Here is a 23,702-nt window from a genome sequence, read left to right on the forward strand (position 1 = left end):
ATGGTCTCAGGGAAGACAAAATAGAACTAAGTATTACATGTAAAGTCTTACATATACATATGTGTGCGTGTGTGTGTTGTGTGTTATACAGAGAGAGAGAGATGGCCATAGATGGATGGTATTTCCGATACATGTTTACTTTTTTACTGTGTTGCTGTGATATTGGATCTTATATTTGATTTTTATTTGAATTTTTTATGGTTTTGTGGGGCACTGGTAATTTTAGTCAAACCTTCCATTATCATATTATTAAATTTATACCACTTGGCGATTGCTGCAGTACAATTGGTCATGCTGCTGACACTGTTTACTTCAAATTATAGTACGAAAAAATTTTATACTGTGTTTGTGTTCTGTCTATTCGGTATTTATTCTATTTATTATTAATTTTCATTGTGGCTTCTGAGACCTGAGTAAGTATTTAGTTCTTTTATGTTTTACATGATTAGAATGACAATAAAGAATCCGACTGCATACACGCAACATCTCATGCGTTTCCACGGTTTATTGTTAAAGTAAGTACTTAAATGGAGCGGCTCATATGACACGCGTTTGTCTCTGAGCAACTAAAACCTATTATGTGCTCAATACATTTATTTTATTGTTATGAACCACACCCGTTTTGACACACAGGGTGTCATGTGTGGTATCATGTCTTTGTACACACTGAGCAGTTTAGCAGAGCGCAGACACATTTCATGCATGAACTAATCAAACTTGGGCCATAACTGACTTTCACAAAACACAGAATTTTGTCTGTCACAACTGAGCTCTGCAGTAGAACTCACACTGTGCACTTTTCACTCTGTTCATCGTTTGCTGTGCTAATAAAGGCGCACATAGTAACATGTATGTGCTTTGTACTGCAGTTCTTCTAAAATGTGTTTCTGCACATAAACACCCATAAACTTCACAAAGGTGCAAGAAGTGTCAGAAATCATGAGATAGGTGACAGGGCACCAGCACTGGGCCCAAGGTTCCCTCACTGATCAGGTTCCCAGAAAGTGAGAACAAGCAGGGGGAGGCTACCACCCCCTGGACTCTGAGACCAGTTCTGCTGGGAGGCTGCATGTACGCCCCAGATGATGCAACAAACCACACTACCTCCAGGCGCATCAGGCGCAAAGAAAACTGGACAAACAACATGATTTTCTGCTTGATATTTGTTTAGCTCATACACACAGACACACAACAGTGGCCACCAGAATCCTACGACTAGCAACAAGCCTTCATAGATTTTAAGTAAAACAAAAGGTTGACTTTACATTTGCCTGCCCTTGATTCACCCAACCTGTGCAACTCAACCTGAGTCCTGGAACCAGGAAAAATAAATGATTAGATTGATAACTCTGTTGATATCAAGCTCTGAAACCAACGTATAAGCATGTAGGTTCCAGACCACTGCCCCAGCCTGAAACAGGAGAGATAATCCAGCCTTGTATGAATTACAAGACAGCATTAATGCCCTGCACCAACCAAACAATCCCAGCACCCTCAAACACGCACATTTCAGAGTCAGACTCCACCGAGAGCCTCCCCCAGGGCCTGGTTTCATAAAGCGATCTAATCTTTTAGTCTACTAAACTTACTTAATCAACTAAGGTTAGTGTCCCAACATTAGCTGTAAAATCTATGTTTCACATCAACGGCTAAACTTGTACATTCTGATGTTAGTCGACGATATTCACATGGCCTCACGAGTGCTGTTGCCAAGAAACTCTTCCAATGCACGAGAGTTTTGTTTACCTTGCTACAAACATGGCCGGAACTGCACCCTGAGGAGAAGCGCTCGCAGTCTCTGCGTCCTAAACATCTCCAATGGATTATTGTGGTCCCAGAACACCTGCTCCCGGTGCAAGGCTCTCTTTCTAACTCCTCCATCAAGTGACAGTACATGATAGCTGCGATTTTTCAGGTAAGACGCTGATGTTTTGTCAACTAAAATGAGATTTGCCTCCTCTGTAGCAGGCAAGAAACTTTTGTCTGGTCGTGCAAAACTTTAGCCGACTGCAATGACAAACATCAAGCGATTCATCAACTAAGTGAGTTTAGTGTCAGGGTTTGCCTCCTGTCCATGTTTTTAAGCTAGGGTAGTTTGTTAGTTTGTCCTCCAAATGGTGCACTCGTAGCCGTTTCTCAGCTACTGCGCTTCACCACTCATCATGGCTGCACAGACTTTCAGTTTACCTGTTGTCAGATACTTGCAGATTCTTCCAGAGACTTCCAGATCTTTGCAGGCACTTGCAGATCTTCCTCGGCAGCCCCGACTGCAGATTGTTCCAGTCCCGCCTGGTGCTTTCCGAAACTCCTGACCTAGACTTCATCTTCAGCTGCTCCCACATGCCAAGACATCAAAGCTTCCCACATCTTAACTCAAGGTAACCTGGCCAGCTCTGTAATTCCCGTTTTAGAGGGAAATGTCTTTTCTGGTGCTCCAGACGCTTTCCTGCTCGGCTCCCATGCTGCGCAGGAAAGCGCAGCATGGGAGCTCTTAAATGGAGAAGATTATTTCCAGAACTGTGAACACTCCCATTTTAAGCCTCCTGTGAACTGTTAAAGGCATCCTGTGTTACGAGTGCAATCACTCACCATCTTTCTCCTCCGTTTTCCAAGTTCCTGGTCTCGGCTTTGTGCGTTTACAAGACTGGCTCAGGAACCTGCAGCTCCCTGTTTTCAACCGCTACAAGGGGGCTGACTCTCCACTCTGCTGGCACCCCCAGCACAGCAGTATGATTTGTCCTTATTGTAAATAAATATCTTTTTGTTCACAAACCGCTGTATTCCTTGCGCCCAGCATTTGGTTCCATAGCCTGAACTGGTCCGGTCCCGTCCAGACCTCTAACCATAACATTTAGTCCACTAAATAAGATTAGACCACTGTATGAAACCAGGCCGAGGACTTCATCCAGGGAACACACTACACACTTGAACAGGGAAATAACCCAGGAACCCTCCAATCTGTGGCCAGTGCAGGAGTGCTAATTCATGCACCTACCAGCCCCACAAATGAGTGTAGTCTGACAGGCAGAGAGTAACCACCACATACCAAAACCTTCAGCCTAAAATTAAGGCTCTCCCACATAAAACAGACACCAATCTGTCACCTACCACTCATGTTAATGATTAAGTGTGCGTTTTATTTGTGTGGTGAGTTATGCCCTGGACATGACTTCTGTAGACTGGAATCTATTGTATCTATACATTCTTTACTGCTGAAGCAGAGCCTTAACATGTATATAATTTTGTTTGTCAATTATGTTAAAGAAAAAAAAGTAACCCATTAGTAGTTTGGCATTTAAACCTTGTTTCCACTCTGGTTTCTTGCCCACAGTAGGCCAATGGTTTTGGGAACGTCTTCAGCATCCAAGTGGGACGTAACAAGATGGTGTGTGTGTGTGTGTGTGTGTGTGTGTGTGTGTGTGTGTGTGTGTGTGTGTGTGTGTGTGTGTGTGGTGTGTGTGTGTGGTGTGGTGTAGTGTGTGTGGTGTGTGTGTTGGCTACAAGATGGTAAAGAAGGCCATAGTGACACAGACTGACAACTTTGTAGATCGACCACACAGTTCAATAGCTGCCAGGTGTTTAGAAAGAAATACAGGTGGAAAACATGATTTATCTGATTGTCACACTGTATAGAAATAAGCTCCCTGTGGAAATTAACATTTTTTAACTACCCTATATTTGTTCTTAGGTGGTCTGGTACTGAGTAATGGTGAAAAATGGAAGAAGCAGCGGCGTTTTGCCTTGTCGACTTTGCATAGCTTCGGTCTGGGCAAAAACATCCTGGAGCAGAGTATCTGTGAGGAGGTCCGATACCTGCAAGAGGAGACAGAGAAGGAAAACGGTGCTTTAGAATGACCACAACATAAGATTGTGGCCCCATAGGCTAAATCACCACATATTCTCAGTAATACATTGTTGTCTAAACAATGGCATTGTGTTCTGCAGGAAAACCTTTCAACCCAGTACGCTACTTCAACAATGCTGTATCCAACATAATTTGCCAGCTGGTGATGGGCAAACGATTTGATTACAGTGACCATAACTTCCACACTGTTGAAGTATATGTCTGAAGTTGTTTACCTGGAGGGCTCCGTATGGGGTCAAGTAAGTCCAGAACACACTATATAGTTCATACAGTGAGAGTTGTTGGTGATTGATTTGGTGACAACAGTATCACAAAACAGAATGATAATCATGACTGGAATTTTGACTAGTTTGTTGTCTGCAACTGTATGAGTCATTTCCTGGAGTGATGAAGTATTTACCAGGTCATCATAACAAAATCTTCAGCAACTACAACTTCTTGATGGATTTCCTCAGTCAGGAGATAAAGAGACACAAGCAAAATCTGGACCATAACAATCCTCGGGACTACATTGATGCCCTTCTCATTGAAATGGAGAATGTAAGAACATCATCTGAATATCTGCATTTTACAAGTGGTCGTCTGCTGCAATGTGTGTCCGTCTTCTTCACTTGAGTCACCAACCATTCCCAACCATTCTCTCTTTACTTCTGAACAGCACAAACACATGTCTGATGAGAGATTCACTGAGACCAACCTGGCTATGTGCTCACTTGATCTATTTTTGGCTGGAACTGAGACAATCACAGTCACTTTGCTATGGGCTTTGGTTTTCTTCAACAATCACCCGGATATTCAGGGTAGGTGACATGTCAAATTGCAGCCACTGATTGGTCATTACAAAATATGAGCTTTTCTGTAAGTTTGACAGGCAGCACCATGGCTTAGTGCTTAGCACTGTTACTCCACAGCAAAAAGGTCCTGGGATCGATTCACACCTGGTCCTTACTGTGTGGAGTTTGCATGTTCTCCTCATGTTCATTTCCCAGCTTTCTCTCAATTCCAAACGTGTAGGTTAGGTGAATTGGAAACTTTAAATTGACCGTGGATATGAATGTGTTTTTTCTGTCTATATGTGGCACTGCGGTTGACTGGTGTCTGGTGCAGGGTGTACCCTGCCTCTCACCCTATGACTGCTGGGATAGCCTCCAGCAACCCACTCCACGGTCATTATTGGAATAAGCAGCTGTTGAAAATAATTGGATGTATATCTGCGTGGACACTGGGCAGTGAGACTCATAGAGTGTACCGTATTTTCCAGACTATAAGTTGTGGGTGCTTTCTTTTTTTTTTGTAATTACTTTGGTTGATGCCCAGACATGTTTCGATGCAGCATATATATGAAAAATACAGCATTATTACCTATGGCTACAAGATGGAAAAATCTACATGTGTGAGAAGACACCAGTGTATACTGATCAGAAAGAGATACTGTGACTAACACTCTGGTGCAGAAGCTGGCAGTAATGCACTACTAAGTTAGAAGTCCACTGCCATTTTTAAAAAATGAAGTTGAAGAAGGTCTGACTGAGAAGGACATGCTGGGTCTTAGAAAATGAATGAAATGTATAAATCATGCTCTTAAACTGAAAGACGATTCTCTTGAATGTAGATTGGGAAAATGAGTTTCATACTTCTCAGCTCTCCACTTGTTTGGACTCTCTGGGACACCACTGCCTTTGTCTAATCCCTCTCAGATTACTTTTGTGTGTGGACCTCCTGTACTGTGGCTTTTGATTGATCCAGTTGTTGGTATGGCAGAATAAACTTAATACACTCCCTTATTTTATTTTTATTGTACACCTTGTCATGCATGAGTGATATGCATTTGAAGGAGAGGTGTAAAATTATTTTTTTTTTTTCATTTTTAATGCTTCATAAATTAAAAAAATATTTCTGTCTGAAACATTTTTAGTCACCAAAATATTACACTACTATCCTTATATTACTATGCTTACTTTTCATTGTACTTGTTACAATGACAATAAAGAATCTGAATCTGAACTAAAGCCCAAGTCACACTGACGGATCAACGAAACGTATGAGCAACCGATTCGATATGTTCATTTTTGTGTGACAAAAGTCATTTTCCCATCTGCAAAATGCGCTCCTTGTCAGCTGATGTCTGCCAAATTGGTCAGAAAGTTTTGGGCATGTTCAAAACTTTGAGTAGAGATCAGGCAGAAAACTTTCCTGCTATTTGCACATTTGTTTTTTATTTTACCCTCTGCATGTCATTTATTTTACTGTGGCTGTCTGGCGGTTCATTCTGGCATTCTGATTAGTCAAATGTCCAGTGAGTAGAAAAAGGATCGACACAGTAAGCACAGCTCCATGTCTTGAAGAAATAGACAGCACATACTCTCTCTCTTTCTCTTTCTGTCTATCCCGCTCGCTGTCTGTCTCGCACTCTCTTTCTATCTCTGTGAGGAGATGCAGTGGAGTTGTTCGAGTGAGAAAACATGATGCCATGCTTTCAGAGGTCCAAACTCCGCTTAAATGCAGCATAATTGTCTGTAAACCGTGAAAATCCTTCTGCTCAGTGCAGAACTCTGTGGAAATGCAATCATCTGTCCATTTGCACCCGACTCCACGGGAGCCTGAAGAATTTGCCAGTGGAGAATATATTTAAATGTGTAATAAATCCTTTTGCTGCATTTGACAGAGTGTGGCTCTGCCTTTAACTTGATTAAATTATTCACCACTCAAGGTCAATGTTCAATAACGATGATTGTCAAAGACAGTGGGCAACCACTCCCCTAATCAGCAGATCTGGCTGGAGAAATCTCACACCTGGGCACACCCTTCGAGAGTACAAAGTCTCCTACAACATGAAAGTCAGGATTTGGACTGCATCTGGATGAGGAATTTGTGGGGGCTTCCATCTTAATTAATATTCTTGCATTTTCAGAGAAGGTCCACTTAGAGATTGACAGAGTGACTGGACGGAGCCGTCAACCCACTATGGCCGACAGACCCAACCTGCCCTACACTGACGCAGTGATCCATGAGGTCCAGAGGATGGGAACATTGTGCCTCTGAATGCAGACAGAGTGACTGCAAAAGACACAACACTGGGAGGTTATTTTATCCCAAAGGTGCATTAATCACACAGCATAACTGTTCAAAAACATAAATCCAGACTTGTGTCTAAATCAGTTTTTGGTGGGATCAGCCCCTGGTGCTTATGTAACATTTGATGTTGACCTGGATATTTTAATTTTAGGGCACTGCCTTGATGCCCACCTTGACCTCTGTCCTGTTTGATGAGACTCAGTGGGAGACTCCACACACATTCAACCCTGGACACTTTCTAGATGCTGATGGAAAGTTTGTGAAGAGAGATGCATTCCTGCCTTTCTCTGCAGGTAAACTATTTTGTCCATACATGTCCGACCCTGCAGGACGTGTAACCTGATGAATCCAGAGCAACAGTCCAGAGCTCTCACGTGTGTGTTTGTGGTTTCTTCAGGGAAATGAGCGTGTCTTGGAGAAAGCCTTGCAAAGATGGAGCTGTTCCTGTATTTTGTGTGGTTAATGCAGAAATTCTCTTTCTCAACACGTGACGGAGCAGCTTTGAATACAGGAGTGACTGGAATTACACGTTTCCCCCATCCTTTTAAAGTTCAGGCCAAATGTCGCTGAACAACACTATGTAACCTGAACATTAGATGAGTTAATTTGTAAAAAAAAAAAAAAAAAAGATCATTACAGTCAGCAGCATTGCTAAAAATTTGGGCCCTATGACACAGTGTACTCTTCGTCCCTCCAAGCTTGGGCACTCACTTCGCTGTAACCTGTAATCCATAAAACCAAAACTTTGAGGGTCCCTTTAGATAGTCTGCCCTACCTCCTCACTACAACACTCCTGATTACATTGCCACTTTGTAAATTCAAAATGTGATATCTTCTTTTACAGTACCAGTCAAATTTTTGTACACAACAGGCTTTCTTTATTTCAGCAATTGTTGCTTTTTAAACAAGAGCAATCAGAGATTTCTGATGTCCGCCAATCCTGATCCGGGTCGCCTCCAAATTGCCAAGTCTTCCATGCCTGAATATCTGTCTGTGGTGCAAATTTGATGAGAATCAGTGAAGTAGTTTTGAAGTAATCCTTCAACACCAATATGAAGGGAAATTTTGTTCCTGAATCCAGATCCAGATCACCTCCAAATTTCAGTGGAGTTTTCCATGACCTAATCTCTATCTAGGGTGGAAATTTGGTAAGAATCCATGAAGTAGTTTTGATGTAATCCTTCAAAGTGTGTATAAAGTAAAATCTTGATCCAGATCCCCTCCAAAGTTTACTGGAGTCTTCCATGGCATAATATGTGTCCATGGTGAGAATTTGGTGAGAATCCGTGAAATAGTTTTGAAGTAATCCTTCAAAGACTAGTTTTTGTACCATTCCACTCTGCGCGCACACACACACACACACACACACACATGCATGCATACAGCGTGCACGCACACACAAAATAAATCCACTGCGCTGTTTGGAGGCTGTTAGCAGGAAGTGAGAATGAAAAGCTGGACTAATATCTGTGATTTTTTTTTTCATTGCACTGAGGATGTACACAGTCTTCTTTTTTTTGTAGTAGTAGTAGTAGCAGTAGTACAAGTACACACGTGCACAAGTGCCGACCCAGTTGTGTGAATGCGCGCGCAACTACCTGATGTCTCTATGACTCCTCCATTCCTATTTCAACAGTCTGGGTTGCCGAAACACCGAAAGAGAGAGAGAGAGGCAGAAATGTTAATTTCACTACTGTTATTTCTCTGGTTACCTCCCAATCAAAAATCATCTATTTCAGCAAAGCAATGTTTCACTAATTTTATATGATGATAACAACTGTAAGCTGTAATACCTACAAACTGTAACTTTACGAAAAGCTAAAATAACACTGTAAGTTGGACACCAACCCTACTCATAGCATTATTTGAAAACAAACGCTATAAAGGCAGTTCTCTCTCTCACTCACACACACACACACACACACACACACACACACACACACACACACACACACACACACACACACTAGGGTGACCACCTCCAAACCAGCAAGGACAACGGTTGTGCACAAAACTCTATAAGTTAGCATGTTTTAAGTCTGACTGAATAAAATGAGTTGTAATAATTTCCTATGCTGAGCATTTGTACACTTTTTAGCTGTAGTGTCAAAATTATCCATTTAATGTCTTACACTTAGCCTGCCTAAAACATTTGCATTTAACTCTGTACTGAAGGCCCCATGTAACCTAATGAGCGAAGCAGCTGCATTAATAACCACATTGTTTCTGCCTGACCTTCCATTCCATCTCCTGTACAGCAGAAACTGATAACATTCATTTTCAGTGAGCGTTTTCATGGGAAACTCAAAGTTTCACTTTATATATATATATATATATATATATATATAAACGATTTATTAACCTCGCTTGCTTGGTCTGTACGGAAATATCAGACCAAGGTGTTGACAGCACGGACCAAGCGTTAGCGAGGTCTGTGCGAAAAATACCGCTAACGCTTGGTCCGTACTGTCAAAACATCAGTCTGATATTTTCCTGTACAGACCTCGTAGTCAGTTAATAATCCTTTAATATACTAGCGTGTTGCCCGTGAGGATCCACAGACTCTAGTTTGAGTACTGTTTTTAAAATAGATAGCTGACATTTTTCAAGGGTGGTAATAAATTAAGCAGAGTTTCTATACCGAGTTGGAATGGTGTAAGTCCAGAATGTTTTTAGAACATTAGACCTCAACAGTGTTTACAAAGAGAACTCAACCCTTTTATTTTCTGTTAATTATGTAAGTTTTCAAGATCCCACTAGACAGCGCCGAAGTGCACACATGATGACATCACAACTCTATCCAGTTTGGGAGACAAAGTTTCTTTCAATAACAAGAACTGTCAAAAAACTTTCTTGTGTGTACAAGTAGTTGCTGGAGTTGTGTGGCGATAGGAATCGCCTTTGAATGCTTGAATAACTATGTCAGTCACACAAAGAAATCAAATAATAGTGAAAACATGTTCGTTGCAGTGTATGAACAGATCAGTCAGTTGCTCCGTGAGGCATCATAACATCAAGGCTGGTTCACATGACAAAATAATTAGGCCGATATCGGACCCGATCTTCCCCTTCCGACAATCTTAAGGACGTCCCAACAATCGTGATGATGCTAAATATAATCTTATCAAATATTCCTGCCATGTGTGGTGTGTTAAGAAGGACATGAGGAGCTAAATATGGCAGCCAATCAGAAAGCAAGGTGTCTGACCTGGGAATGTTAGTGTGTGTTGTTTTTACCGTGTGGCTGACACCACACACTGTACAACTAAACCTGTCAGATCTATGATTTTTTTTTTTTTTTATCTCCACATGTGGGGTCTCTCTGGTTTTGGAAACCTACAGATAATTTTAAAATCCTGCAGTCGACAACACTGTGATATAACTGGTCGCCAATAGATGGCAGTGTTCTATGCATTTTGATGCTGGTTGGATCACACTGTCTGAATCACAATTAAAACAGACTTTCGGCATTTTTGCATAAAACAAACACAATAACAATGTCTATAAACCCAGAGAATATATTCACAAGAGTTTAATGCTTTTGTCCCTATGGAGCCTGATGAGAGCATCTCAAATGCATTTCTTCTGTCGTGCACGGTTCTGGGCACAGTTCGATAATCCAATAACCAATAATTAACAAAGATAATGTTTTCATTATTGGATTATCTTTTTAGATAACTTTAAAAACCATTATCGGACTAATTATCTTGCGATAAATTTTGTCCAATAATTTTTAGAACGATAACGTGGTAAATAAAGCTGAACAGCTACAAACATTTCTAAAATTTAAAATCAGTTGAGCACCTACCTGTTAAATGTTTCATAGCAGATGTGTAGTTCTATCCTCTGCAAAACAGAGGAGAACTGCTTCTCAAAGAAACCACTCTATCCTCTGCAGTCAAAAGAGAACTGTCCCAAAACAAAAAAAAAAAAAACAACTCATTTCTTTTAACCCCATACTAATACGAGGGCAATATCACCCAAGTCATCCAGAGGCATACATTTCTAACTTATGGTTTGACTCGTGAATACCCATAATGCACTGCGCACAAGGGCGCAGGTTTGGTCTCAGCTTTGGTAGGGACAATACCACCACCACCCCCTAACCCACTCATACCATTAGACGCACAAGTACAGCATAATACATAACATATGACGACATAATGCTGAATAATTTAACACTTTATTTACATTATTAAGTGTGTAGGCAAACAGCTTAAATAACAAAATTGCACCCAAAATCACGAATCTATTCTATAGGCCTACACCTGAGAGAACAAGACAACAAAAAATACTTGTGGAGCTAACAAAAAAAAAAAGTTTTTGCAACCAAAATGTATAATCTATTCTCTTCATCAATAATGCAGTTGTAGGTATCTGGCAACCTAATTTGCCAAAAAAAAAAAGGGCTTTACAATGATATATATGGTGTATTACGTAAGCGTAAGCCTGTGATGTCATAACGCAGAGGAAAAACACGGAAGTTTCACACTAGTGCGCCGCTGATTCTCATTACCGTAAGTTCTCATGTAAGCCCTCACTCTGAAAAATTTCAACACTGACAGCAAGCCAAGAACCGTGCTTTCCAACAGTGTGCTATATGTTGCATATATTACGGTAAAGTGCGTTCGGTGACTTTTGAAACGAGGGAAAAGTATGAAAAACAGCGCAAAAGTGACAGAAAAGTACAGAGACAGCAAACATAAATGTAGTAATTTTTGAGGAAAAGGCAGGGTGTTAGTGTCATTTGTGAAGGTGTGTTTGTGTGGGCACACAGCATTGTTCGCAAGCCCCCCCACCCTTCTTGTTTTTCTGCACCGGAGCCACCCATCCTCTGCGCTCCTGGACCTCCCACTTTACAAATGAAGCACTGACTGCCACCACGAGATGCGCTTTGTTTACGTCCATGTGAGAAGAACGTGAGCTAATGAAATTGCAACATGGGTAACCCTGTCACTCTGGCACGTCGAAAACACAAAACGTGACGACTAAAGTTATAGTATCGAGTTCGCAAAAAAATAGTGAATGATTTTGTTATATAAAAAAATGCTAAATATTGGTAGGGACTATTTTGCCATCCCAAAATATTGGTTGTGACTTGTCCCTATGGTCCATATGCAAACCTACGCCCCTGACTGCGCACACACCATGTCCACACTAAAACCTTCAAAATTAGTGTATTACTTTAAAAATGAAATGAAAATAATTATCTTCGATAATTATCTGTTAGTGGATTAGGGAACTGTGCCCACCACTGTGTAATTGGCAATGTCAGCTAATATCTGTTGTTTCTCCAAAAATATTAGTCGTATCAATGTGACATTTTGGTGCCGTTCAACCTTGACCCAAAATACATGTTGGGAAGGTGTCGTAGCACGGACCCACAACAGGGGGCGCTAAAGAACGGACAATGAATAAGCCAAAAAGTAACAATTTAATGTTGTGACAACACACAACTAAACACACAAATTTGTAAAGTTAATTACACCAGGTGACGTGTGGGCAGGCTCGAAGATAGAAGACCCCCGACGAGAGAGAAGCCGCGTCCCACCACCATCTGAAGAACACCGGAGCCACCAAGTCCCGCGTCCCCAGGTGGCCTCTGTCTTCGGCTGTCGACCCTGGTACTGCTGGCAGAAAGCAGAGACAATATGAATGAGTGTGAGTCCGCACACTCAGTAGTCCACAGTCTGTAGGAGGGAGCACCTCCACCTCCAATCACACACTTGTGCAGCTCCTGATTAACCACTTATCTGGTTTGGGGTGTGAGGCGAAGCCGTCGCTGTCACACCAAACGCTAATTCCGCAGATAAGAAAACCACCAGGAAAACGGCTGCAACAGAAGTTCAGATTATTACACAACGTATGTGTCAGCAGAGAAATTACCTGCCCGGCAAATTACCTTGCCGGGCAGGAGGCGGCGTAGGTCCCGGAGCACAGAGGGGCGAGGTGTGGCGTGGCTTCAGACGGGAAACATGAAAAACAGGGTGAATCCGCAGTGAAGCCGGGAGTTGGAGCTTCACTGCGGCCGGGTTGATGATCTTGAGGATACGGAATGGACCAATGAACCTGTCTTTCAGTTTTGGGGAGTCACACAAAGAGGGATGTCCTTGGTCGAGAGCCACACCTCCTGCCCGGGCTGGTATGTGGGGGCCGGGGAACGCCGGCGGTCCGCATGGGTCTTGGCCCTCGTCCGGGCCTTTAACAGGGCAGAGCGGGCGGTCCGCCACACCCGGCGGCACCTCCTGAGGTGGGCCTGGACCGAGGGCACACCGACCTCTCCCTCCACCAGCGGGAACAATGGGGGCTGGTACCCCAAACATGCCTCAAAAGGGGAGAGGCCGGTAGCAGACGAGACTTGGCTGTTATGGTCATACTCGATCCAGGCCAGATGGTGACTCCAGGCCGCCGGGTGCGCAGAGGTGACGCAGCGAAGGGCCTGTTCCAACTCCTGGTTAGCCCGCTCTGCCTGGCTGTTTGTCTGGGGGTGGTACCCGGACGAGAGACTCACGGTGGCCCCCAGCTCCTTACAGAAACTCTTCCACACCTGCGAAGAGAACTGGGGACCACGATCTGATACAATGTCCGATGGTATCCCATGCAGCCGCATGACGTGGTGGACCAGGAGGTCTGCCGTCTCCTGGGCCGTCGGGAGCTTCGGGAGGGCCACGAAGTGGGCCGCCTTGGAGAACCGGTCCACTATCGTGAGAATAACGGTGTTGCCCTGGGACGGCGGGAGGCCCGTGATGAAGTCCAGGCCGATGTGAGACCAGGGGCGATGAGGCACCGGCAGGGGTTGGAGGAGTCCCGAGGTCCTCCGATGGTCTGCCTTGCCCCTGGCGCAGATGGTACAGGCCTGGACGTAGTCCCGGATGTCGGTTTCCAGGGACCCCCACCAGAAGCGCTGCTGGACTACTGCCACGGTCCTACGCACTCCGGGATGACAGGACAGCTTGGACGCGTGACAGAAGTCCAATACGGCAGCTCTTGCTTCTGGTGGGACGTACATTCTGTTCTTGGGGCCGGTCCCCGGGTCCGGGCTCCTTGCCAGGGCCTCCCGGACGGTCTTCTCCACGTCCCAGGTGAGGGAGGCCACGACAGTGGACTCGGGGATGATGGTCTCGGTGGGGTTCGACAGCCCCGCTTTGGCTTCTTCTTCGTGCACCCGGGACAATGCATCTGATTTTTGGTTTTTGGTCCCGGGGCAGTACGTGATCCAGAAGTCAAAGCGCCCGAAGAACAGAGACCAGCGGGCTTGCCTGGGGTTCAGCCGCTTGGCGGGCCGGATGTACTCCAGGTTCCGATGGTCCGTGAAAACCGTGAAAGGCAACGATGCTCCCTCCAGCAGGTGTCTCCACTCTTCAAGAGCCTCCTTCACCGCGAGGAGCTCCCGATTGCCGACGTCATAGTTCCGTTCAGCTGGGGTCAACCTGCGGGAAAAATAGGCACAAGGATGGAGAACTTTATCAGCCTCCACGCTCTGGGACAGCACGGCTCCTATCCCTGAGTCAGAGGCGTCCACTTCCACTATGTACTGGTGATCAGGATCAGGCTGCACCAGAACTGGTGCAGTCGAGAACCGGCGTTTCAACTCCTGGAACGCGGCTTCGCACCGATCCGACCAGGTGAAGGGGACCTTGGTGGAGGTCAGGGCAGTCAGGGGGCTAACTACCTGACTGTAGCCTTTAATGAACCTCCTGTAGAAATTTGCAAAGCCGAGGAACTGCTGCAATTTCCTGCGGCTTGTTGGTTGGGGCCAATCTCTCACCGCCGCAACCTTGGCCGGATCAGGGGCGACGGAGTTGGAGGAGATGATGAACCCCAGGAAGGACAAAGAAGTGCGGTGGAACTCACACTTCTCGCCCTTCACAAACAGCCGGTTCTCCAACAACCACTGTAGGACCTGACGTACATGCTGGACAACGTATGTGTCAGCAGAGAAATTACCTCTTGGTAGTCGATTTCTCGGCGGGGAGGTGGAGTTGCAGTCCGGCTTATGTATTGGTGTAGATGAGTGACAGCTGGTGCGATGAGTGACAGCTGTCACTTCCTCTGGGTCTGGCGCCCTCTCGTGCTTGGAGCCCGCACTCCAAGCAGGGCGCCCTCTGGTGGTGGTGGGCCAGCAGTACCTCCTCTTCAGCGGCCCACATAACAATACATAAGCATACCAAATGGCAAATGTCAGCTGTCCTCAGCTGCACGCATGCAGGGCTTTTGGGGGGGGGGGGGGGGGGGGTCTGCATTCTGCTGCAAGCAGGAGCTTTTAATTTTTACACATGCACAGAGACAGTGGCTGAAGACATCAAAGCAATACTCATTTCACTCACGGTAACAACAACATGACACTTAACTAAACTGACTAAACCAATTGAACTGCAAAAACACAATAAATCAATAACATCAACAACACTAATAAACCAACATGAACCACAATAATAACATTTAAAACCTCAAAACTCCAATCTCTCTTCTTGGTGCATTGCAGGATAATGTCCATTGTTTACTGGTTAACTAAAATTACAAATTTCTCCAAAAAAAAAAATTAGTCCCATCAACTTTCCATTTTCACAGCATTCATCCATGACCCAAAATACAGGTGCTGGTAATATAATTAGAATATCATGAAAAAGTTGATTTACTTCAGTAATTCCATTCAAAAACTGAAACTTGTATATTATATTCATTCATTACACACAGATATATTTCAAATGTTTATTTCTTTTAATTTTGATTATTATAACTGACAACTAATGAAAATCCCAAATTCAGTATCTCAGAAAATGAAAATATTGTGAAAAGGTTCAATACTGAAGACACCTGGTGGCACACTCTAATCAGCTAATTAACTCAGAACACCTGCAAAGGCCTTTAACTCGTCTCTCAGTCTAGTTCTCTAGGCTACACAATCATGAGGAAGACTGCTGACTTGACGCCTTGCCTAGGCTAAAGACAAAAAGGTGGTCTGCTGCTGAGTGGTCCAAAGTTATGTTCTGTGATGAAAGTAAATTTGCATTTCCTTTGGAAATCAAGGTCCCAGAGTCTGCAGGAAGAGAGGAGAGGCACATAATCCATGTTGCTTGAGGTCCAGTGTAAAGTTTCCACAGTCAGTGATGGTTTGGGGTGCCATGTCATCTGCTGGTGTTGGTCCACTGTGTTTTCTGAGGTCCAAGGTCAACGCAGCCATCTACCAGAAAGTTGTAGAGCACTTGCATGTATCCTGCTGCTGACCAACTTTATGGAGATGCAGATTTCATTTTCCAACAGGTCTTGGCACCTGCACACAGTGCCAAAGCTACCAGTACCTGGTTTAATTACCATGTTATCCCTGTTCTTAATTGGCCAGCAAACTCACCTGACCTTAACCCCATAGAAAATCTATGGGGTATTGTGAAGTGGAAGATGCGACACGCCAGACCCAACAATGCAGAAGAGCCGAAGGCCACTATCAGAGCAACCTGGGCTCTCATACCACCTGAGCAGTGCCACAGACAGATCGACTCCATGCCACGCCACATTGCTGCAGTAATTCAGGCAAAAGGAGCCGCAACTATGTATTGAGTGATGTACATCCTCATACTTTTCATGTTCATACTTTTCAGTTGGCCAACATTTCTAAAAATTCTATTTTTGTATTGGTCTTAAGTAATATTCTAATTTTCTGAGATACTGAATTTGGGATTTTCATTCGTTGTCAGTTATAATCATTAAAATTAAAAGAAATAAACATTTGAAATATATCAGTCTGTGTGTAATGAATATAATATTCAAGTTTCACTTTTTGAATGGAATTACTGAAATAAATCAACTTTTTCATGATATTCTAATTATATGACCAGCACCTGTACAGTTGTATGTAAAAGTTTGGGCACCCCTGATGATTTCCATGATTTTCCTTTATAAATCATTGGGTGTTTGGATCAGCAATTTCAGTTAAATATATTATATAGCAGACATACACAGTGATATTTAAGAAGTGAAATGAAGTTTATAGGATTTACAGAAAGTGTCCAATAATTCTTTAAACAGAATTAGGCAGGTGCATAAATTTGGGCACCCCAACAGAAAAAATACATCAATATTTAGTAGAACCTCCTTCTGCAGAAATAACAGTCTCTAAACACTTCCTATAGCTTCCAATGAGAGTCTGGATTCTGATTGAAGGTATTTTGGACCATTCCTCTTTACAAAACATCTCAGGTTTGTTGGTTTCCGAACATGGACAGCCCGATTAAAATCACACCACAGATTTTCAATAATATTCAGGTCGTAGGAGTGAGATGGCCTTTCCAGAACATTGTACTTGTTCCTCTGCATGAATGCCTTAGTAGATTTTGAGCAGTGTTTAGGGTCATTGTCTTGTTGAAAGATCCAGCCCCGGCGCAACTTCAACTTTGTCACTGATTCACGAACATTGTTCTCGAAAATCTGCTGTTATTGACTAAAATCCATGTAACCCTCAACTTTAACAAGATTCCCAGTACCTGCACTGGCCACACAGCCACACAGCCACACAACATGATGTTTCGAGGCTCTCATGTTGCCACTCATTTGAAGAGATGCAAAGAGGAAAACATTTGCAAAAAATGACCTCCTTAAATACCCTTTCTCATGATTGGATTCATCTGTGTAAGGAGGTCAAGGGTGAATGAGCTTACCAAACCGATTTTGTCTTCCAATAATTAGTGCTAAATGTATTCAAATCAATAGAAAGACAGGGGTGCCCAAATTTATGGACCTGCCTAATTTTGTTTAAATAATTATTGCATACTTCCTGTAAATAGTAGAAACTTCATTTCACTTCTCAAATATCAGTGTTCCTCTGCTATATGATAGATTTAACTGAAATTTCTGATCCAGACAACCAATGATTTATGAAGGAAAATCATGAAAATTATCAGGGGTACCCAAACGTTTGCATACAACTGTATATAAGCATACCAAACGGCAAATGTCAGCTCTTCCCGATTTCTGCGTGATTGAAGCCATACGCACACACGCATGCACACAGAGGCCACTTGGCTGTTGCTATTATTATTATTATTATTATTATTATTATTATTATCATTATTATTATTATTGTTGTTGTTGTTGTTGTAAATCAAATAGTTTTGTTGCTTGAAAGGTTTGCTTTTTCTTCAGTTGAGGTCTGGCAACATGAGCAGTGGGTGTGACCACAAAAGAACCATATCAGGTGTGCAGAAGAAGAAATTCTTTTTAGAACTGATCTCCTGCTGGTTTGACACCATCTGACCATGTGGCTGACTGATTTTTTCTTGGTGTCTGACTTCAAGGCTCTTCTCCTTTTACTCTTTCTCTTCCTACTCTTCGTAGACTACCTCAAAAACAGGAATCCTCCGAATTATCCTCCAGGTCCCCTACGTCTCCCATTCGTGGGGAATTTCTTCAGTGTTTACAGCAAACATCCACACGTTTCTTTCACAAAGGTAAAGTTTTTCGTGCAAAAGCCGTTTACGTTTTCATCAGGAACCAAAAGTTATTTTATTACGAAATATTTTTTAAGCGTTTTCAGATTCTGTTTTACTTTCCAGTTTTTCATCTTGATTTCTTGACAAGTCACAGAAAGGGTATTTCCACTTAAATAGTTTAAGTTTATTCATTTTTTTAAAAATCATTAAACTTTTATAAATTCAACAATGTATTTAAAAAATACATTTGGAATGTTTTCTGTTTTTTTTTAATTCAAAACCTATTTTTCCATTTTACAACCTTTTCTTATTTTAAGATCGTATTTTTAACCCCTTAACGCCTGAATTTATATAGCTGTATATAAAAAATGTTTTGTGTGTGTTTTTGCCTTTAAGTAGATGGTAAATAATGTTGAGATTATTAATTTCACTTTTGCACAAAAAATAAATAGTAATTTTGGTATTTTGGTAATAATTTATGTTATAATGTTATAATAATAATACTGGTATGTTGCACATTTGCAACAACAGGCATACTGGGTCAATTGGTATGCTGCATATTTGAATCAAATATTGTAGCATATATGCGACAATAGGCGTTAGGGGTTAATGTCAGATCTTCTGTCCATTATTTTGCTGAGGTGTGGGTTGCATGATGTTGCCTCTGGTATGCTCAGGCTCAGAGTCATGTTGAGAATTGCGGCCCTCAAAAAGACCTGGCCCGTATTCACAAGGCGTCTCAGAGTCCATTCAGAGAGTTAACCTCTGATCCAGTAAGTGTCTGAGAGCAGGTCTGAGCAAGGAGGGGACAGAAACTTTTATCTTTGTGAGGAGGCGGATTTGACCCCATTGCTTGGTATGACACAGTCATCTAAGAGCTGTGATTGGTTGTCACAAATAGAGACAGAGAAAAAAACAAATGCACTCCGCACCCCAAGTTATTGATGGACAGCAAAATCAGCTGATCATATAACCTGAACTGTGTTAAGAAATGTGTAATCGTGAAAATAATTTGTCATGATGAGGAAACTCAGCAAAATTAAATGACTTGTTAAACAGTTTCAAAATGTTTGCACATACCTCATTCACATGCCGTTTACTATACTGATTAGCTTATTGTTGTGTTTACTCCCCATGCTGGTAATTGCACACAATGGAATTATCGGGTCACAATGGAAAGAAGTGCATCTGTTGCTTTTTTGTGTTACCCTGTATATTAATGTATTTTAGTTTTTACATTTTTAAATGAATTAAATAAAATCAAATTCCAAGTGATGAGTGTGAGAAGCGGAGGTATAGTGAGGAAAATAAGTATTTGAACACCCTGCGATTTTGCAAGTTTTCCCATTTAGAAATCATGGAGGGGTCTGAAATTTTCATCTTAGGTGCATGTCCACTGTGAGAGACATAATCTAAAAAATAAATGCCGGAAATCACAATGTATGATTTTTTTAATAATTCATTTGTATGTTACTGCTGAACACCTGTGAAAATCAATGTTAATATTTGGTACAGTAGCCTTTGTTTGCAATTACAGAGGTCAAACGTTTCCTGTAGATTTTCACCAGGTTTGCACACACTGCAGCAGGGATGCTGGTCCACTCCTCCATACAGATCTTCTCCAAATCTTTCAGGTTTGGAGTTTCAGCTCCCTCCAAAGATTTTCTATTGAGTTCAAGTCTGGAGACTGGCCAGGCCACTCCAGGACCTTGAATGCTTTTTATGGAGCCCCTCCTTAGTTGCCCTGGCTGTGTGTTTGGGTCATTGTCATGCTGGAAGACCCAGCCATGACCCATCTTCAATGCTCTTACTGAGGGAAGGAGGTTGTTTGCCAAAATCTCGCAATACATGACCCCATCCATCCTCCCTTCAATACGGTGCAATCGTCCTGTCCCCTTTGCAGAAGAGCACCCACAGAGCATTTGGACACTTGATCTCACCAGACCACATGTTGGTCTCTCCAGAGGATCATACACCCAGCCATCAGGTGATGCTCCAAGCCACGGTGCATCTGGATGAATAATTAGAATACATGGTGTTAGGTTGAGGTTCTTCATGGTCGCATAATCTTCTAAAGCTCCTGCTTCCATGTTGAGCCCTCTCCTCATCAGTGCAGTTTGTCTTGTGCCCTGGATGATCCTCTCTGCCAGATTCTCTGCAGCTTTGTCTCCTCGCACATGACAAACCTCTCGAAGTGTGATGCTGTTAGCCTCTCTCTTCGAAGAAGATGCCACTCTGGTGTTGCACTTTGTTTTCTGGGTTGAGGCTTCAATGTGCGGGATTGATAAAAGTTGATGTACAGTGAGCGCACATGAACAGCTCCTGGGATGTTGCACAAACTACAGTCACTTGGAGAATATGGGTAGTCATCAAGCGGTAGTCTTGGAAAAGGCGGGGCATCATGGTGCATGGTAAGTCCTTGAGGAGATGGTGGAGGATGATGATTAGGACAGGATGCAGCTAGCTTGAACTTTACCAAACACTGAATCAACGAGAGGTTTGTCAGCTGATATGTTCATGCCTGCAGATATCTGGGAGTTCTCTGGCTTAAAAGCAGCATAGTGAGCTGCAGGGTTCAGAGTTGAAGGAGCTGGACGCTCACCCCGGTATGCTCTGTAGTGTGTTGATCTGGGGGGGGGAAAAAAAATGATGTATAGTATTTAATTAATGTATCTTATTTATTGACTTATTATTTATTTATTAACTATTTGCTAACTTATTTATTGACTGATTCTATTTAACTATTTGCTAACTTATTTATTAACTTATTCTATTTAACTATTTGTTAACTTATTAACTTATTCTATTTATTAACTATTTGCCAACTTATTTAATTATTAACTTATTTTATTTATTAACTTTAAATTAACTTATTTCTTGACTTATTATCTATAAAGGCATACATCTTTGCTATAACTCATCTTAAGGTGATTTTGTTATTAGGTGCTGAGCCAATTAAATTAAATTGAAAAGTGAAAGAAACCTTATTCCAGTGGTTGCAGTAGCCCCTGGTTTGGCTTTAACAACTACCATGTTGTCCACTGGGCCAGGCTTTAAACCCTGTAAAATAACAAATTGTTAATAACAAAAACTATTGCAACTGAAATGGTACAACATTCAGTAATTTCAACCATGGTCCGAGGTTTATGCCACTTTTGCTCTGTTTCGGTGCATGACAGGACAGGTGGGACTACTGACATTCCACTCTCTGAGTAATGTGCAGTCTGATAGAGCAGGGCAACCAAATGATTACATAATGCCCTGCCAGCCACACAAGAACAGGAACTCCTTGCCATCACAACTTGAGATGAATCACGCAGGGCCATCTGCAGTATACTTTAAAAAAAAAAAAATCAGACAATTTAAGTGTAAAGGCAGCTGAGTAGTTGAAATAACAAATTACGAGGTCTATTATAAAAGAAACCGACAGTTTTATAAAGAAAAAAAGAACTATATGGATTTGAATCACGTGCGATTACACCAGCCAAGCTTGAACCCTCGTGCGCATGCGTGGGTTTTTTCACGCGTCGGTGACGTGATTCGCCTGTGGGCAGGCTTTGAGTGAGCACTGGTCCAGCCCTCTCAGCTGAAATCCTTTGTCTGAGACGCTGCTGGAGACGGCGCGTGTTGCTTTATCTAAATTTTTTCAGGACCTGTGAGGGATATCCGAGTGGACACTATTCGAGAAATTCTGCTGGTTTTCGGTGAAAAGTTTAACGGCTGATGAGAGGTTGTGGAGTTCTTTCGCTTTAAGGACAGCTCACAAAGCGGATCGGCGCGGCGCGGTCCGAGGTGGTGTCCGTCTGGCTGTTTGGAGCTGAAAACATCCTAATTTAAGGCTCTGTTCACCCAGGACGTCGTCAGAGAACAGAGAAGTTTCAGAAGAAGTCGGCATGAGGAGTTTATGCGGACATTCCACTGTTAAAAGAGATTTTGTAATGATAAAACGTGCAGGCAAATTCGCCGAGTCAGTTCCGTGACGACGCTGCAAATCCGTCTGCGCCGCAACAGGAAAAACACCTCCGTGTTGAAAACCATTTGTAAAATTCAGGCGGCTTTTGATGGCTTTCAACAAGTGAGTATGTGAGAAATTGTTTAACAGCTGGGCATGTTCCAGCTTGTCCGTTAAGGTTTCCAATGGAGGTGTTTTTCCTGTGGCGACCCCCGCGGTCGGGTCCGGCCCGACATGCGAATCTGCCCGCACGTTCTTTCATTACAAAATCTCCTTTAACAGTGGAATGTCTGCATAAACTCCTCATGCCGACCTCTTCTGAAACTTCTCTGTTCTCTGACGACGACCTGGGTGAACAGAGCCTGAAATGTGGAAGTTTTCAGCTTGAAACAGCGAGATGACGCCGCCTCGGAGCGCAGATCGCCGTCAGGTGCCGTGGGTCGTCCTTAAAGCGACACTTACACACCAAAATCTCTCATCAGCCGTTAAAATTTTCACTGAAAACCAGCTGAATTTATCAAATGGTGTCCACTCAGCTGTGCCTTACAGTTTTTGAAAAAATTTTTATCAAACAAAGCAGCAGTCTCTGAGCCATTCCTAAACAATGAAAAAAACGACGAGAGGGTGGGCGACTCCTCACTCAAAGCCTGCCCACAGGCGAATGACGTAACCGACAGGCGTGAAAAAACTCTCGCATGCCCACGAGGGTTCAAGCATGTCTGATGTAATCACACGTGATTCAAATCCATATGGTTTTTGAAAAAAATAATAAGGTCGGATACTTTTCTAACAGACCTCATATATGAACTGGGATAGTTTAAGTCAAAGAAGAAAACAGATCACATATTTTTAAATAAAACACACTCCTAATTATACTCAGTTTGCCCATGATCTGCATCACCATTTCAGCTGAATTCAGAGCTCATCTTAAATATAAATGTTTTAGAACGTAGAACAACAGAACAAGTCCAACCGGACTATGAACGTGACAGTTTGACAGCTCATCGTACTCTCAGTGTGTGTGGAGCCTCTGACTTCTTCATGGACCGATAACACAGCGCTCTAATGGTCACTTCTCCTAACAGACTGTTTTTACCTGACACTGAAACATTACAAATACATCATGTGATATCATTAAACGCGTTAACATAAGTCTATAGGTGAGCTATCATTGTGAAAAGTCTGAAACATTTTCTCAAGTTACGAGTTAGCGTTAGCATTAGCATTAGCAACTTACCTTCAAAGCCGGTTATATATCACATAAAATTTAAATCCCTTCTCCATCAGGCTCTGGGGTGTTGAGGCAGACAACCTGACAATCCGCCTCACATCATTTACTGATACTTGCGGAAGCTCCAGTAAACAGCGTGAAAACTCTGTAACC

At 42.6% G+C, this 23,702-nt stretch overlaps 1 protein-coding gene and 1 pseudogene across 1 annotated transcript in view; both read left to right on the forward strand.

The window, feature by feature from the left end:
* Positions 1–7,791, forward strand: part of LOC117519074 — a 28,012-nt pseudogene extending 20,221 nt beyond the window's left edge.
* Positions 7,792–18,149: 10,358 nt separating this feature from the next.
* LOC117519073 (cytochrome P450 2J2-like) overlaps positions 18,150–23,702 on the forward strand; it is a 35,033-nt gene continuing 29,480 nt past the window's right edge. The window contains exon 1 of the mRNA XM_034180377.1: positions 18,150–18,384. Coding sequence (XP_034036268.1) covers positions 18,193–18,384 — 192 coding nt within the window. The 5' untranslated portion in view covers positions 18,150–18,192. The remainder of the gene's footprint in view (positions 18,385–23,702) is intronic.

The sequence above is a fragment of the Thalassophryne amazonica genome, chromosome 10 (assembly GCF_902500255.1).
Source record: "Thalassophryne amazonica chromosome 10, fThaAma1.1, whole genome shotgun sequence".
In the NCBI taxonomy this organism is placed as follows: Eukaryota; Metazoa; Chordata; class Actinopteri; order Batrachoidiformes; family Batrachoididae; genus Thalassophryne; species Thalassophryne amazonica.